The sequence below is a fragment of the Macaca thibetana genome, chromosome 18, assembly GCF_024542745.1.
Source record: "Macaca thibetana thibetana isolate TM-01 chromosome 18, ASM2454274v1, whole genome shotgun sequence".
In the NCBI taxonomy this organism is placed as follows: Eukaryota; Metazoa; Chordata; class Mammalia; order Primates; family Cercopithecidae; genus Macaca; species Macaca thibetana.
In genome coordinates this window covers 67,551,757-67,568,693 of record NC_065595.1, presented here as the reverse complement: position 1 = coordinate 67,568,693, position 16,937 = coordinate 67,551,757, and the positions used below count along the sequence as shown (strand labels likewise).

The 16,937-nt window shown below is 42.1% G+C and overlaps 1 protein-coding gene across 11 annotated transcripts in view; it reads right to left on the bottom strand.

Moving 5' to 3' along the window:
- PTPRM (protein tyrosine phosphatase receptor type M) overlaps positions 1–16,937 on the bottom strand; it is an 835,753-nt gene that overhangs the window by 145,963 nt on the left and 672,853 nt on the right. For 6 of the 11 annotated variants that reach the window (XM_050767360.1, XM_050767362.1, XM_050767363.1 and 3 more), the window contains 3 exons: positions 15,741–15,815; positions 15,484–15,510; positions 10,277–10,464 (listed from right to left, as the gene is read on the bottom strand). In XM_050767360.1, coding sequence (XP_050623317.1) covers positions 10,277–10,464; positions 15,484–15,510; positions 15,741–15,815 — 290 coding nt within the window. The remainder of the gene's footprint in view (positions 1–10,276; positions 10,465–15,483; positions 15,511–15,740; positions 15,816–16,937) is intronic. The other 5 variants (XM_050767361.1, XM_050767364.1, XM_050767366.1 and 2 more) reach the window with 1 other exon arrangement.

Here is a 16,937-nt window from a genome sequence, read left to right as displayed (position 1 = left end):
GGCGCCCGGCTAATTTTCTTGTATTTTTAGTAGAGACGGGGTTTCACCGGGTTAGCCAGGATGGTCTCGATCTCCTGACCTAGTGATCCGCCCGTCTCGGCCTCCCAAAGTGCTGGGATTACAGGCTTGAGCCACCGCGCCCGGCCAATCCCAAGGGTTTTAAGAGCTCAGTGTCAGGAACCAGAGACAAAGACCAAATATATTTCATTTCTGCACCAAGGTTAAAAAAGAAATGTAAAGCAAACATGTATTAAAAATGCCTATCCTCAGCTGGGAGTGATGGCTCACACCTGTAATCCCAGCACTTTGGCAGCCCTAGGCAGGTGGATCACCTGAGGTCAGGAGTTCGAGACCAGTCTGGACAACATGGGGAAACCCTATCTCTACTAAACCTACAAAAATTAGCCCGGTGTGGTGGTGCATGCCTGTAGTCCCAGCTACTCAGGAGGCTGAGGGGGGAGAATCTCTTGTACCTGGCAGATGGAGGTTGCAGTGAACCCAGACTGTACCACTGCATTCCACCCTGGGCAGCAGAGTGAGACTCTATCTTGAAAAAATAAAAAAGTCTATCCTCAAATTTTTAAACATAGGTTGGCTTTCAATAACTAAAGTGACCAAATGGAATATATCTATGCTTTCCATTTTTAGGTGATCAGCATTGATCAGGTTCAAGTTGGTCAGTACAGTTTTTCTGACTGGACACCGCTAGCCCACTTGATCCTATATGACGATTTGTAACATCCTGAGCTTGTATTTTTTAATTGTTCTATATCCATCTCTATCATTTCCCCAGGCACAGGTGTATGTGTTTAAATATGCAGAAATCAATTCATCAAATATGAATTACAAAGTGTAATTACATAGACATCAATTCAGCACATATTCAGTATTGTTTGTCAAATACATACTGAATAAATCAATTAATGTATTGCCTACTGTATTATCAGTTAATATACTGCCTACTGTATTACCAGTTAATATATTGCTTACTATATTATTCAAACACAGAGCTGTGAGACTGTGGGGGAAGTGGTTGCTTCTCGTTGGGATCAGGGACAGCTTGGGGGGCAGTCACATCTGAGCTGTGTCTGAATGGATGTGGCAAGTGAAGGAGGAGCTGAAGTCACGCCAGGCAGAGGCCACAACCTGCAGCATGAGCCCTGGAGGCCTGGAGAATGGCAAGGTAGTGAGGACATGAGCAGAAGCAGAGCAAAGCCTGCATGGTGGGAAGCACCTGCATTACAATGAAAGCCTGAAACCCAGGGTGAGGTCGTGGCACAGAGGGCTGAACATGCTATGCTGAGGTTCTTATTTTTGGAAAGAATCCATGGCATAGTCTTGAGCATCAGTCAAACATGATAACATCTACGTCTTACAAAGAAAATTGGTTGCAGAGTCCAGAACAGATTTGAATGGGAAAGACCAGGTAGGGAGATAAATCAGGGGACTCTTCCAGTGGCATAGACAAGTGATCAGGGCAGGCCCTAGGGCAGGGAAGAGGGGGGAGCCACTGAAAATGGGGAGGAGAGAGAGCAGTTGGGACTTGAGCCTGCTGGTGTGGAGATGAGGGAGAGGCGGGGGCAATGGCAACCATGAAAAATCTACTTTGACCATGTTAGTGGGTTATGACAGCATCAAACTAATCAAAAGCAGGACCAGTACCAGACACACGTAAGGTCCACAGATGCTGGCACACAAGCACGTTCACTATCCCTTCTGGGCCAGGTCCTCCGAGAAGGCACTTGTGGCTAATGGCATCTGACACTAAAAGCATGTTAACAAGTGGGAAAATTGCTTAACTTCTTTCAGGTTAAAGAAAATTCTAATAACCAGCTTCAAAATGGAAACCGGACAGTTGCCTAGAAGTGCTTCACACAAATTGGAAAATGTCGACTGCCATGAATTATCATCAGTGGGAGCATGGAGAGTTGTAGGACATAACAATTTTTAATCGAATGTTCTGAAGTTTGAGCCTGTGTATGATGTCATCAGAGGCAAGGGCAAAAGAAAACTGCATAAAAAATTAGCTAACATGAAAGAGGCCCCGAAAGCGGCACAATGAGTGGAGCAGACAACACATAAAACTCACTCTTCTATTGGTACTTTAGAAAAAAATAAACCAAATATTCATGTCAAAACCAACTCTCTCTCTTGCATTTTTTAAAAATATGCAGAAACTTTCACCAAGAATGTGCCCATACACACATACACCTTACTTGCCCAAATAGCTTGAAGCCATCTCAAAATTTCAGAGAGAAGTGTTTATCATTTTCTTATGGACCTGGCTTACCAGCACCATAATAATTAAAGGAAAAAAGAACGTCAAAAATCACTTGGCTGCTTCAGCCATCGGAGACGCAGCTGTGTGATTCTTAATGCATTTACGGTGCCTGCCAGTGCCTCCCCACCCCCAGCTCCCCATCCTTAGTCTTCAATGGTTTTGTTTTGTTTGTTTTGTATCCTGTGGGACAGAAAACAACCTGCACTGATTGTGCCAATTGATTGACTCAGCTGGTCCCTTGGAATATGAAGCAGGAACTGAAAAGCACATCTGAAAATTGTGTGGGCTGGAGGTGAGGGAAGGGGCGCCTCCCCCTCTGGACTGCACACAGAATCTACGAACCAGCTGTGCACAGGCAATGTTCTGTCAGCTGAGTAACACAAAGTGCCTTTGATTCCACCTGCCCCTGCTTCTTTGTGCAAAAGCCAGCAAAGGGGCTGCTGTGCACCATTCTGAAAAGTCATCTAGAAGTGTGTGCAATTATCCCTCTGCTGACCAACTCCCAACAAGGGGGAGCCCAGGTGCCCAGGGTGCCCTTGTCTCGCACCCTGCTGCAGGGCTGGTCTCCAGCTTCCAGGGCTTGTCCTCCCCAACTCAAGGCCTTTCCCATGGAAGGGCGTCTGAAGGGAGGGAGTCAGAACTGCGATCTCTGCAGACAGCGGTGGCTTTCTGGGAGTGCTTTTTGTAGGATATGCTGGTGCTACGGTTTGAATATGGTTTGCTTGTCCCCAACAAAACTCATGTTGAAATCTGGTCCCTGGTGTGGCAGTGTTGGGAGATGGGGCCCAGTGGGAGGTGTTTGGATCAGGGGAGTAGATCCCTCATGAATGGGTTGGTGCCATCCTCATGCTCACGAGTGAGTCGTGCTCTGGCAAAACTGGCTTAGTTACCACAAGAGCAGGTTGTTATAGAGCAATTCCGGGTGAGGTGGTTCATGCCTGTAGCTCCAGTGCTTTGGGGGGCTGAGGTGGGAGGATCACTTGAGTCCAGGAGTTCAAGACCAGCCTCAGCAACATAGTGAGACCCTGTCTCTACAAAAAAATAAAAAAGCTAGCTGGGCTTGGTGGTGCGTGCCCATAGTCCCAGCTACTCAGGAGGCTGAGTGGGAGGATTTCTTGAGCTGAGGAGGTCAAGGCTGTAGTAGGCTATGATTATACTACTATACTCCAGCCTGGGCAACAGAGTGAGACCCTGTCTCTTAAAAAAAAAAAACAAGCAAAAAAAGCAATTCTCCTCCTGTTGGGTCCTCTCTCACTGCACGTGTCCACTTCCTCTTTGACTTAGCACATGGCCCTCACCAGGGCAGTGTCATGCTTCTCTCCTTCCCAGCCTGCAGAACCTATTTTCTTTACAAATGACTCAGCCTCAGGTATTCTGTTGTAGCAACATTAAACAGACAAGAACAGCTGGCTTCACTGAGGTAGGAGGCAAGTAAATAAGAGTGAGATTTTGGGCTACATATAGTGGCTCATGCCTGTAATCCCAACACTTTGGGAGGCTGAGATGGGTGGATCACCCAGAGGTCAGAAGTTAGAGACCAGCCTGGCCAACATGGTGAAAAACTCTACTAAAAATACAACATTAGCCGGGTGTGGTGGCATGTGCCTGTAGCTTCAGCTACTTGGGAAGCTGAGTTGGGAAAATCGCTTGAACCCAGGAGGCGGAGGTTGCAGTGAACTGAGATGGCACCACTGCACTCCAGCCTGGGCCACAGAGCAAGACTCAGTCTCAAAAAAAAAAAAAAAAAGCAAGATTTTAGAGGGCAGGTGAGACATTTTAATAATAATTTTTTCTTAAGTTGCCACAGCTTTGTCAAATATAGACAGAGCCAGCAAATAAAACACTGAGCTTACATTTGACAAAGTCAGCTGTTTTACTTAGAAAATGGGGGAAGGATACGAGGTGGGGGGATATACAACTCATGTGTTTAAAAAAGACCTAAAGGGAGCTACAAGGAGACAGACGTGTTTAAAGAAAATACAGGTTGCTCAGAAAACTTCACAGGTTTCACCTAATTCTGAAGACTCTGGCATAATGTTTTCAATTCCCCAGTTTAAACTGAGCTAAAAAACAATCTTCACGTTCAACTACAAAATTAATCACCAGTGATTGTGCCTGAAGAGAGGCATAATATAAGAAAAGTATGTGGGGCTGAGCACAGTGGCTTATGCCTATAATCCTAGCATTTTGGGAGGCTGAGGCAGGCAGATTACTTGAGGTCAGGAGTTTGAGACCAGCCTGGCTAACATGGCGAAAACCCACCTCTACTAAAAATACAAAAAGTAGCCGGGCATGGTCATGCGAACCTGTAGTCCCAGCTTTCAGGAGGCTGAGGCTTGAGTATCGCTTTAGTCCAGAGGTAGAGGTTGCAGTAAGCTGAGATTGTGCAACTGCACTCCAGTCTGGGTGACAGAGCAAGACACTGTCTCAAAAACAAAACAAAACAAACAAACAAAAAAGTAGGTGGCATAAAGATAATGCTTTTCTACATATATTTAGATACATACACGCACAAACACACTTTTTTTTTTTTTGAAGAATAGGATGGAAAGAGTTACTTCGGCCTTTGATACGTTTCAGCTCTAGTAATTGGAAACAATTTTTTGCGCCCCAGAGTGACACTATTAGCTAATAAAATAGTACCATCTGCGTTTTTCAGGACATCCTCTCTGGAAGTAGCCTTCAATTGACGTCCTTTCTTTATCTTAATTTTACAGTTACAGCAAAACATATTCTTTCAGAATAACTTGGCTGTTTTCCTATTTAGGGTTGTCTTTCTGCCTGGATCTCCAAAGGGACTTAGAATCAGTTCAAAAATTGAGGCATAAAAAAAGAATCGAGGCATCAAAGGTCCTTTGGGGACTACAGAGGGGGAGGAACTGACTCCCCACTCGCACAGGATCACAACGTTGGACCTGACATGGTATCAAGCCACTTACAAGGGGTGCAGCACACCCCTGTCTAGGGCTGGGTGTGAGGGTTCAGGGCAGAGCTGCAGTCATGGCAAATGTCCCTGTTCAACTCCAGCTGAGAAAGGCCCAGAAGTCTGCGTGGGGCAGGGTGGCTGAGTCTGACCTGTCTATCTCCCGTGAGTGAAGTGCTCTCTCTTCTACTTTTCTGAGAAGCCCATAGGTTTCCCCCAGGGGCTTAGCACAGACCGCCCTTTGCTGGTCAGAGGAACCAGGTAGCTATTCTCTCACAGCAACACAAACAAGCTTGCCCTTTCCGCTCCGCCTTTCTCCGGAGGAGAAAGACCACTCCGTTGACAATGTGCCATTTTCTGTTCAATTCATCATGTTTACTTCTTTATTGTGATTCATGTCTGAGTTTCTTTTGAATCAAATTATTGCATCTCCCTGGTGAGAGGTGCCATATGACTATGACTAGTTAGAACAAAATCAAATAAAAAATCTGCACTGAGCTCTGCTCCATCTCATCCCCACCGCACGGTCTGCTCTTGTTTGGACACACTTCTGTCAGCTGCTTGATCAGTAATGAATCCTTCTGTGTTTAGGCCAATTTTGAGACACCACTGTCTTGAAAACAATAAAGAAGAATTGGTTGAAACCTGTTCAGCAGAGAGAACATCACTACTTCAAAAATATTGTACAACGTCAATGACTGGCGTTTCCTGATATACACAGATTGAAGAAGACCTGAAAGGCTGATGTGACGATTACACAGTCACAGCAACTACCAGAGCCATTCTTTAGATTTATCCCCAAAGATGCTTCAGTACTGAAGTAATTCACTGCTTCAACAAGTCTTGAAGCCAAGCATTCCACAGGATTTTTGAATACCAGCAACTTTTAAAGAAAACACACATTCCCTTTCTCCTTCACTTTTTTGGGGTACTACCTTTTAAGCAATTGCCTGTATGCCTCATACAAATAATATTTTAAAACTGAGCTGTTCAGACTAAATGCTCTCCATCCAAGTACACGAATGAGACTCGGGCTATTTAAGTCTTTCTTCTCTTTTACTGCTTCTAAAATGACGTCCAAACCTCTCAGTGTGACACAGGAGGTGCTTTTGGTGATGGGAGCCCTGACCATCCTCATCCATCCACAGAGCAGCCCTCCTGGGACTCAGGCATATAGCTCTCCTGCCATTTCCCCAGAAAACCCCATTCTCTTGCTTTTGGGTCTACCTGGACTGCTACCCTCTTTCACCTTCTCCTGGTCAACTCCCACTCATCTTCCAGGAGAGAAGTCATCCTTGCTCTTGGCTGGCTCAGGTGACCCCACTGGCCTTCAGAGTATGCTTGCGCATCTCTCTTAGAGGGTGCAGGGTTTGACTGGACAAACTGTAGTCATTACCCAGCTGCCTTTTCCTGCCCTGTCAGCCTCCCCGTCAGGCACAGGGAGGAGCAGCTCTCCTGTGTATCCCTGGTGCCACGTGCAGCGTATGATTGGTAAAACTGAACTCTTCCCCAAATCCTACCTTGCCGAAGACACCAACGCAGCAACCAATAACTTGTCAGGAGGATTATGCAGTCTAGAGTTATAGTATTCCTCAGGACTCTCCAACTTACATAGGGAGATACTATTACAGCAATAATACATGACAGCATATATTTTTAAAAATTTATTTTCTCAGTTCTTAAACTCTTAATCCATACAGTCTAGTCTATCTGTTTGTAAGTTACTTGTCAACGGGAATTTCTGATGATATATGGTACATGGTAAGAAAATTATCCAGCCCTGGAGATGAAGCAAAAGTCTAACCCCTGTCCTAACATGTGGCTCACTCTGTCCTCAGACTGCTATGCACAAGAGATGAGAGTTTTACTGAAACCTCAGCATAACAAAGTTTCCCTATAAAGAACATGGTGTGAACTTCTGCTCTTGGATCTTATTACACATTAGTATTTTTTTTCTTTTACTAGCTAACACTTCAAATGAACACTTACTATATGCCAGATATAATTCTAGCACCTACATTAAAATGATTTACTCCTCACAACAACCTTTTGAGATTGATACCATCATTATTTTATTTATAGATTTGGAAACTGAGGCCCAGAGAGGTTAGATGACTTGCCCAAGGTCACACACCTAAGCAGCAGAGCTGGGTTTGAATGCAGGCAGTGTGGTGCCAGAGCCTGTGTTCCAAACCACAGCCTCTCAGTATCTGTTGGGTGGGATGGCCTCTCTGAGTAGCACAGAGACTCCCACTACACCAGTTAGCACTCAACACTCTTGACTCTGGGCATGTGTTAATGAAAAGGATGCAGACTTGACAGCGTGACGGAAAGAGGTCTGTTTTGTTAGAGGTCTTAACACTAAATGAATTTCAAAAAAATAACTGTTTAAGGATTTTCCAGATTCTCATAAGAGTAACACCTCCCTGGGGTTAGAGAAAGTGGGACATATGAGGACCTGCAGTCTGGGACCTTCCACTCCACCACCAGTTCCCAGAAGCCTGGCGGTACCTCCATCAAGACCAGTTCCCAGAAGCCTGGCAGTGCCTCCATCAAGACAAGAGCATGTCACTCCATGACACACGCTTCTTAGGGGCGTCCCCTTCTCCCTGCAGCCATGGCACAGGCACACCTGCCCACCATCACCACTCCTCACTTCCCTGTCATCTGCCCCACTAGACGACAACATCAGCATCCCTCCAGGAGGGCGGCACGAGGGGCACAGCACTCAGTGACGGGATTACTCCTAACAGAACTGCTCGTTTCATACTCCTCCCAATAGTTCCTTCCCATCTGTTCCTGATTTCATCTCTAGTATATGTGTTTTGTTCATTATTTCCTTTCCTTCTTTTTTCTTATATTAACAATGGCTTTAGGGTTTAAAAGTATTCACTTTTTAGCAGTCCGCTCTGATCACAGAATAGCTGAAATGAGAAAAGTTCTCTGCAAAGTAGTTAATGAATACAACATTTTATTTTGGCAAATAAATTAGTTGTCAGTCAGAATATGGTTAAAATTAGTATGCAATATTTCAGTTTATACTTATAAATCATATTTATTCAGAAGATCTGAATGGGAAACATTTTCTACATCTTTCAAATATGCACTGTCTATAGCATGTTATAGGAAGTAGGTATTTTTAAACAGTTCATGAAAAATTGGGCTCAGGTTATTTCATGAATTGTTATTTGAGCCTAAAACTAATCTCTTTGACATTAACATCTTTAATAAACATTTCAGCAATATCTGCAGCATTCAGAATATGGGATAGAACTTAGACGTCATCCCTATTCATTAGGCTTATATTTTCTCAATAACCTAATTTTGTCTTTCATACGATATTAAGCTTTTGGAAGTCTTACTCTTAATCCTATTAATTCCTAAGCTAGACTTTAAAAGTGCATGAGGAAATATGCAAAGGCAGTCAATTTCACCGAATTTACACACTGAATTGCTAAAGATGAATCTAGGAATTTCAGGGTTGCTAAAATGCAGAACTTCAACCGAAAATATTTTCTGGACATCAACGAAACTCTGGGGCATGGTCTGGATGGGATTCTTTGGCTTCACAGCCTTCTGAACTGAGGTCATTGGTAATATACCAGGATGCACATGTTAGCAGGGCAAAGTGTGTCTATGTCTGCTTTGGACCAAAGCCTTATTCCTAAAAGAAGTGTAGCACTGGCTCAGCCAACAGTGGTACCATGTGTTGCTTTGACTGCTGTAATGAATCTTTGATGATCAAGCTTGGAAAGAGAGCTAAACTCAAGACAATGCAGTAGCTGGGGCATAAAATGAAGTGATGTTGAGTGTGCCCCCAAGAAGAGAAGAAACAGAGTTTGAAACTCACAGACTATCCAGGTGGTAGAAACAGATTTCAAAAATACTCTCATTCCAGACAAGATGTCTCCCAACTCTGAGCTAGTTAGGTGAATATGAGACCAGAACCACATTCTAAGGTTTACAAAAATCACCTGTCTACATAATCCTATTTTCACTCTGAGTAAGCATGCTACTTTATCTTCATCAATGACTGCGGACTGATTTTAATAACATAAAAAAGCAATCCAACTTTCCTGTCCTGCTTCCTGTGCCCCACACCACCCACTCAAGGGATGGCATGCTTCTTTGAATTAGACTTCTTCGATCAATTAATTCTCTTCAGTTCTTGAATGACCTTCCAACAGAATTAACTAATGGCATAGGGTGTGAAAGGGGTAAGCCCTATATTTTATATATTCGGAGAATATCATTGTTCCCAGAAATGTCCCTGACAGCTGCCCACACAAGAGCCCAAGACAGTGGCATGCTCTCTGGGCTGGCTGGACAGTAATAGCTGTCACTGCCATGACAATAGCCAGTCCCTGTACTGCTGTCTGATCTCCACCACATGACATTGCTGGTTGGTCTATAATTGCTTTAAGTGGACAGTTTCTTCCTGAGATAATGACTACAAAATCATTAGGATTTAATATCATAATTACAGGAAAAGTCAAGGAAGGTGATCCAGAATGGGGAGGGAGACATGAACTAAAACTTAATTCTGAGAGAGGGAAGAAGAAAAAAAGAGAAAAAAACAGGATGGGGAGGGGAAGAGACCCTGGTAAATTTGTTTTCATTGTATATTTGTGCAGAATAAGGTAAAAGGCAAAGCATTCTTCCTTTTTCCATGTAATACATGTGAACTTGGTAATAAGTTTTACTATCAGATGAAAGTGGATCCACGGATAAAATACAGTCGGCCTCGATATCCTAGGGTTCTGCATCTGCATAGTCAATCAAATGCGGATTGAAAAGAATATATATAATATCCTTGGGATGCAAAACCCATGGATCTGGAGGACTGGCTTTTTGGATTCTCAGGTTCCACAGGGCTCACTCCGGGACTTGGACATATGCTGGGGTCCTGGAACCAATCCCCTAGAATACCGAGGGACAACCGTACTTCGTCTCTTTCTGGCATTTCTCAGGGCTGGGGAGTTCCTTTGGCTTTCTGATTGAGTTGGGAGCATAGTATCTGGCATGGAGTCCAAGAAGGAAGGGGAAAGCCCTGGCACAGAGCTGGTGCTCACCTCGTATTCCTCCTTGAAGCCGTAGCCCTCGGCACACTTCATCTGTGTGATGTGCTGAAGGAGGTCTGCCACCCGGATGGCGGGGTGGAGCTGCCCGGTCTGATAGGGCACGTCGGCCGGCTCCCGCTTCTTGTAAGTATGGGACTGCACCAAGCTGCTGGTATCGCTGGCCATCGTGTGGGTTTCATCTAGGAAAAGAAGGCCAGGGAGAAAATGAGGGAGAGCCAGGGAGCTATGTCGGCATCACTGAGAATGCTAAGAAGCTGGCTCCTGGCATCCCCTCACCTAGGGCTGTAAAATTCCCTATGATGGCTCAGCAAAAAAGAAAAGTTAAATGTTTAGAAATTTAAATGGGGTTGGCAATACTCATAGGAATGCGCAGAAATCTTTCTTTTACAAAGCAGTCCAAACGATATATTGCTTTCACAAAGCTAATTGAGAAGAGCCCTTTAGCCTTCCAGTGCTAAAGTTTGTTAAAGTTTCAACCTGAAACTTCATCAAGACCTGGTGCAAAACCAGCCTTGTATTCTTTGAAACGTTAGTTCAGTAGTTCGTATGATGACATAAATAAACTCTGCACAAATGTTCTGTGAGCAAAATAAAAGTGCACAAAATGGTGTGGCTTATAAAGCTAGCAATGGAAATGTGGACTTAATACATGAAATCAAAGAAGAGTGGAAAAATAAAAGGGAACCTGGTGGGGATAACGTTTTGATGAATCACTTTGCATGCTCTGGTATCAGAAAGCTTGACAAAATGTTGTGGACCAACACATCACACATGGAATGTTCTACAAAGGCAAACATGCACGCCAGCACAGAGCAGCACCAGCTGGCTTCGTCAGAATCTACCAGTAAGACACACACTCCCACTCCCTCCACAACTCTTCCATGGGGCGAATCGGGGAACTTACCATTTATTGGCACTTTTAAGAAGATACATATCAGGAGAAAAAAGGAGGAGAAAAAGGAAACAGGGCATAAGCAATAGTACTGCGTGCATAATTACAGGTAGTTTTATTTTATGCTCTAACTTTCCAGTTAAGTTTTCTATTCAGAGGTGGTCAGAGGGCGAAGCCTCAATTCTTCCATCACGTTAGGATGGAAGCATTGAATTTAAGTACTCAATAACAAAAAGGAGGTTAAAATTAGCATCATAATTGCTTTTCATCCCCCATGAACCAAGTAATGTCTAAATAAGTCTTATTTGTATTCAACACAATTTCTCATTTAAATTTCTTGAACAAGTCAACCAAATTGTACTATAAAATTAATGTCAAAATTTGGTCAAATAAGCCTAAAGAGGCTCTATTTTAATGGATGCCTACTAGAAAATTAGGTTAATGAACTGCAGAAATGGTACCTATTAAAAATGTCTTATGCAGGGAAATGCTATTAGATTAAGAATTCCATATTCTACAGGTTAACTCATTATAATGCTGAATCCCTTTAGCAGTTTTATGATTGAGGATGGGTGTTGTCAAAATATAATGCTAAAGTCACTTAAAATGAGAATGTTATATAAAACATATAAAAGATATATTCAAGTTTCAAAAGTTACCAGATTGTATATCAATAGGGAATTCAGCTATAGTTATTCATATGTTATTTATTTTTTACTGAGAAGTTCAGCTCTGAAGAAAATTTAGTCCAAGGGTGCTTGATTAGCAGGGCCTGGTTTTGAAACCTCACTTCTATCTGCATCGCAAAGCACCTGGGGATGCATGGTATGAAAGGTGGTACACAAGTGTGTAGCTATGTTGCTGTTGCTGAAATGGCACCTGGATCACTACAACGTGGCTAAAGACACAAAGACAAAATAAAAAAGGGTGGTAAGTTGATTTTATGATTTTTGTTTCATTTGGATTTGCTTTGAAATTTAGCAATTCATATGTTCCCATTTTAATAGTTACAAATAAACCTGGAAATTTTCACATCAGATTTGCTTGCTGGCAACTGCCAAGCTTTATAAACTGGGATACAGGAACCCTGCTGAAGTACTGAATCTCTTGAGCTTTGAGCTACTCCAGCAGCAAGTTCTGTTCTTTATACTAAAATAAATGGAACATTAATTAGTTTCCCCTCTGTGCCTCTCTCGTTCTCTCAGTTTTGTATCTTATGGGATGAACATAATTAACATGCCCTCCATGGTGGGTTGACCTTCTAAACTTCCCATAAATGATTTGGGTCCTTCACGTGGACACGCCAGCATCCTAGCAATGCTCTGATCCCAGGGCTACGTATTCTTGGAAGTTTTAGATCCACAGAGCTACAACCACTGTCACTGTTGTATGTAATGATCCTGTGCTGCGTTATGCCATCTTGGCCTCATTACTAGCGTGGAACACATCTTGAAGCATTTAAACACTACCAAGTCCCTGAAAGAAGAGCCCTATTATCTAGTACATGCATATGGAAGAGGGAATAGAAGGCTTCTTGTGTGCTGCTATGAAATCGGGTCACTTATACTACTAGATATTCTTGATTCCACTAAAATTAGTAATTTTCTCTAACTTAAAAAAGAATTACTATTGATAAAATATATTATTGGTCATTAATTTCCTTTATGTGTTTAAAAATTACCCATCAACAATTTTTTTTTCTATATTTTTTTTAGAGACAGGGTCATTCTTCATCCTCCAGGTTGGAGGGCAGTGGCTCTGTCATAGCTTACTGCAGCCCCAAACTCCTGGGCTCCAGCAATCCTCCTGCCTCAGCCTCTTGAGTAGCTGGGAATACAGATGCATTCCACCATGCCGGCTAATTTTTTATGATTATTATTTTTTGAAGAGATGGGGGTCTCCCTATGTTGTCGAGGCTGGCCTTGAACTCCTGGCATCAAGCGACCTTCCCGCGTTGGCCTCCCAAAGTGCTGGGATTACATGCTTGCACCATAGTGTCCAGCCTCAACATTTTTTTAAAATTAAAAATAATGCAGAAGAGCACATTAGAAATAAAGCTTCTCACTAATAGTTCTGATGGTTTTCTAAGAACTGAAAATTAATTCTACCTATATTCTTTATGAATTATCTTGAATTTTTAACAAACTAGCTGGAAAACCTTATGTTGAAACGGATGCAATATTTTTGAGGTAGGGTAGGTTGTATCTGTCTTGTCTATCCATCCATCCATCCAGTCAGCCAGCCAGCTATCCATCCATCCATTTAATCATCTATATTTTTACAAGCAAATGAAATAAAGATATACTCCAGCTCTATACATTAGGGATGGGCACCTTAGCACGAGAAAGGTAAAGCTGAAGGTGCTAGAGAATTTAATTGTGCTGAGCTCTGACTCACAGCAAAACATTTCTTCTTGTCTTTGCGTAAATTATAACTGCTACTATCCCCCAAAGCTGCCAGAGTAGATATGTATCTTATATTCTTCCCTGGTTTCAAGTGCTAACCTCACCAATCCTTATTACTCAATATGTAGATTCACATTTGCACCAAGTAACATGTAAGGAATGCAGTTCCCAAGTACCGCCATTTGGTATCTATATAAGCTATACATGATAACAGTTATTGGTCTATCTGGGTGACTTATTTTTTACAATGCGCGTCATTTTTGCTACTTGAATTGTCTGTCCAAGTGATTCCCTTTCAGTAAAGAAACCTAATCAACTTTAAAAGATGTAATTAATGTTCATAATAACAAAGCAGCGACTTTAAAGAATATTTGTTTAATAAGCTTATCTTAATCCTGCTGTGAAATCTGAACATTTTCTTCCTTCTGACAATGCACATCTTAGTCCTCCCCACTCACAGCTCCCCCAAGGTCAGAAAATCTACTAGAGGAACCTCAGAATGAATGCCACAGCACATAAAGAAATCGCAAATCTTCGCCTATCAGGAGATTCTGCAAATGCCATTTGCATGTAGATTACATTGTTCTGGTGCCTAAGATTAGCCTGTGCCCCTCACTTATGAAAGGAATAAAATGCAGTTTTCTTTCCCTTTTAATTGGTATTAAAAGTGTGTGTGTGGGGAGGGTTTAGTGGGCTTTGTTAGCCCTCCGAATGATGCCAAATTTAAAAACTCTGTTTTATATCCATTCTTAAACTTCTTAATTCATTTTTTCCATAGGCAACAAACTTACTTAAGCCCACAGAACACCATTAGGAAAATAAAAATTACCTTCTATACAAAAATCGTAACAACTTAGAGAAAAGAGAAGCAGAGGGGGAAAAAATTATGTTGCAAAGATATAAACCCTTGTCAAGTGAATTAGGAAGGAGAAGTCGAACAATTGAGGATGGAACTCTTGCTACAATGAATTGTTATATACCTTGAAGTCGTTTTTGTTGTGCTCCTTTTCGGAAAGGTTAGTAGTAGAAAGAGAACACAGCCGTGATACACTCGGGTTATTTATGCGTCTCAAATGCAACAGCAGCTCATGCTTGTTTGGTTATCACAGCCAGGCAATGCCATTTTTCTCCTCGCCCTTCTTATATTGGACAAACGGGATTTTTTTCTGTAACCCCCTGCTGGGAATATTTCATACTTTAAATGCATTCTGCCCCACCGGGTTAACATCTTAGTTCACTCCTAGTGGCATCTGACACATAATAAACCGTATGATTATAAGTGCCATCTTGTCATTTTGCTGTTCAGATCATCAGCTCCTTTGAAATTCCGCTGTGTGACAGACACTTTGGAAGGGGGGGGGGGGGGGGCGGGTACCCTGAGTGGCACTGAGGATGAGTAGGGGGCCAAAATTCCATTGTGATCATCTTTCTGCATAACATTTGGCATAATTAGAAAAATGCTATTTTTAAAATTGAAGTTTTTAGTGCTTAGCAATAAGTGAAAATAATGAGAAGCTATTTTCACTTTTATGACTATCACATTAGACAGAATTCAGCTCTTGGAAAGTACACAGCTGAGTGGTGACACCTTGTTTTTTTCCCCTGGGATCAGACCTAACTTTAAGTTCTGAACACAGAAAGGGAGAACACTGGAGCTGAGAGTGTTCATTTGAAGCTGTCGGTATCATCCCCAAAACACATGCAGCAAACCCCTCATTAATGGTGACTGTTTAGAGAAGTCTTTTCTTCCTTTAACTCCATGACCCAGGCCACCCACCTCCCCCGTGTAGTGCTTATAATCACTGCATTATACAGAATTAAAACTCCAATCTCCTACAGAGTGGTCACTGACTTTCTAAATTACTCCTGCAATAAACTGTGGTAAAGGGAAATGTTCTCACCTAAAATTGCAGTTGGCACAAATGGGTCTGTCATACACCGTAAGCAGGTCAATGCAGAGAAAGTAAAAAGAGAAAGAACAGTAAATGATTGATGAATGCCCACCCCTGTTTTCCGCATAGAAAGCTGTAGAAAAGCATTAGGTTACAACATCTCAAACACAGTAAGCCCCTCAAGCACCAGGGATAGCAGAGAGAGGGCGGAGTGAATCTGACTGCTGAGGAGAGAGCACAGAGGAGACAATGGAAAAATCTGTTACCTGGGTAATAGGAATTAGGCACCGACGTGCTCAGTGTATTTGTTTTCATTGTGAAGGATGATGGTGAAGACACAGCTGTAAACAAAAGAGAGGCTGGTCAGGGGCAGCAGATAGGTAAGACACTCTGAACACACAATGCTCTGAGACCACCCATGGTGATTCCATGCTAGCTAGGGTGACTCTGGGACTCACTGATGTCTATGTGGGAAATATCATCATTCCCAGATGTTTCTCAGTACTTACTTGTCCTTTAGAAGACAAGCAACCTTTTGCAACTTAAAGACTTTTCTTACCCCACAAATAAAGAGAAAGCCCACAACCACAGCCACCATTTTGGATAGAGAAATTCATCAGACTTCTGTTTTGACTTCTGCCCTTTGCTTATAGAAATCTGCTCTCAGGCCAAGCTGAATTTTACAAGTAAAAGTAGAAGAATGTGTCTACACATGGCTTTTGGAGACTATTCCCAATGTTAATGTTCCCGTAGTTTGCTAAATTCTCTCCTTGCTCATATTTGGATATGCAGAGAACACTCCACAATGCTTTATGAAAAATAAAGGTGGTGCTCCATGCGTGTTCCTTAGTCTTTTAAATCCTTACAAAAATGCTTTTCTTTAAAATATTCCTCTGAAACATTCAAGACTGAATTATTGCACCTCCTCTTCCTCCCTTTTATCAAGCAGGACAGTCAATCCCATCCAATTTATCTGATTTCATTAAAAATGGATATTTCCTATTTTTAAGAGACATTTTAAAACTCTCTTCATGGCTGACAGAGCCTTGATAGAATAAATGCTTTTTTAAGTAAAAAAAAAAAAATCCTCTTCAAATGTATTAACTGATTAGTGTTTTTAAAACAGTTTAATTTCATTAAAGTATAAAGACTTGAAAGTTGCTCAAGGTGGTTAAACTTAAGTCTAAATCGTAACTCCTCTGATGTAGTTACATGATCTATTTGATGCTGAGTTCCTGATCAGGACACTAAAACACAATTATACCATTATATTTATGGGAAGCATGACCAAATCCCTGTGCATACTGGTAATTATTCCGATGACATATTAATATATTTTAACTCTCCAGGAGCAGTCCATTTAGGACAGTGCATTTACCTGTGTTTATATTTTTAAAGTGTAGAATCAGTACATGACAGAACAAAGACCAGAACTCAGGCTGCCTGCCATTTTACAGGTATTT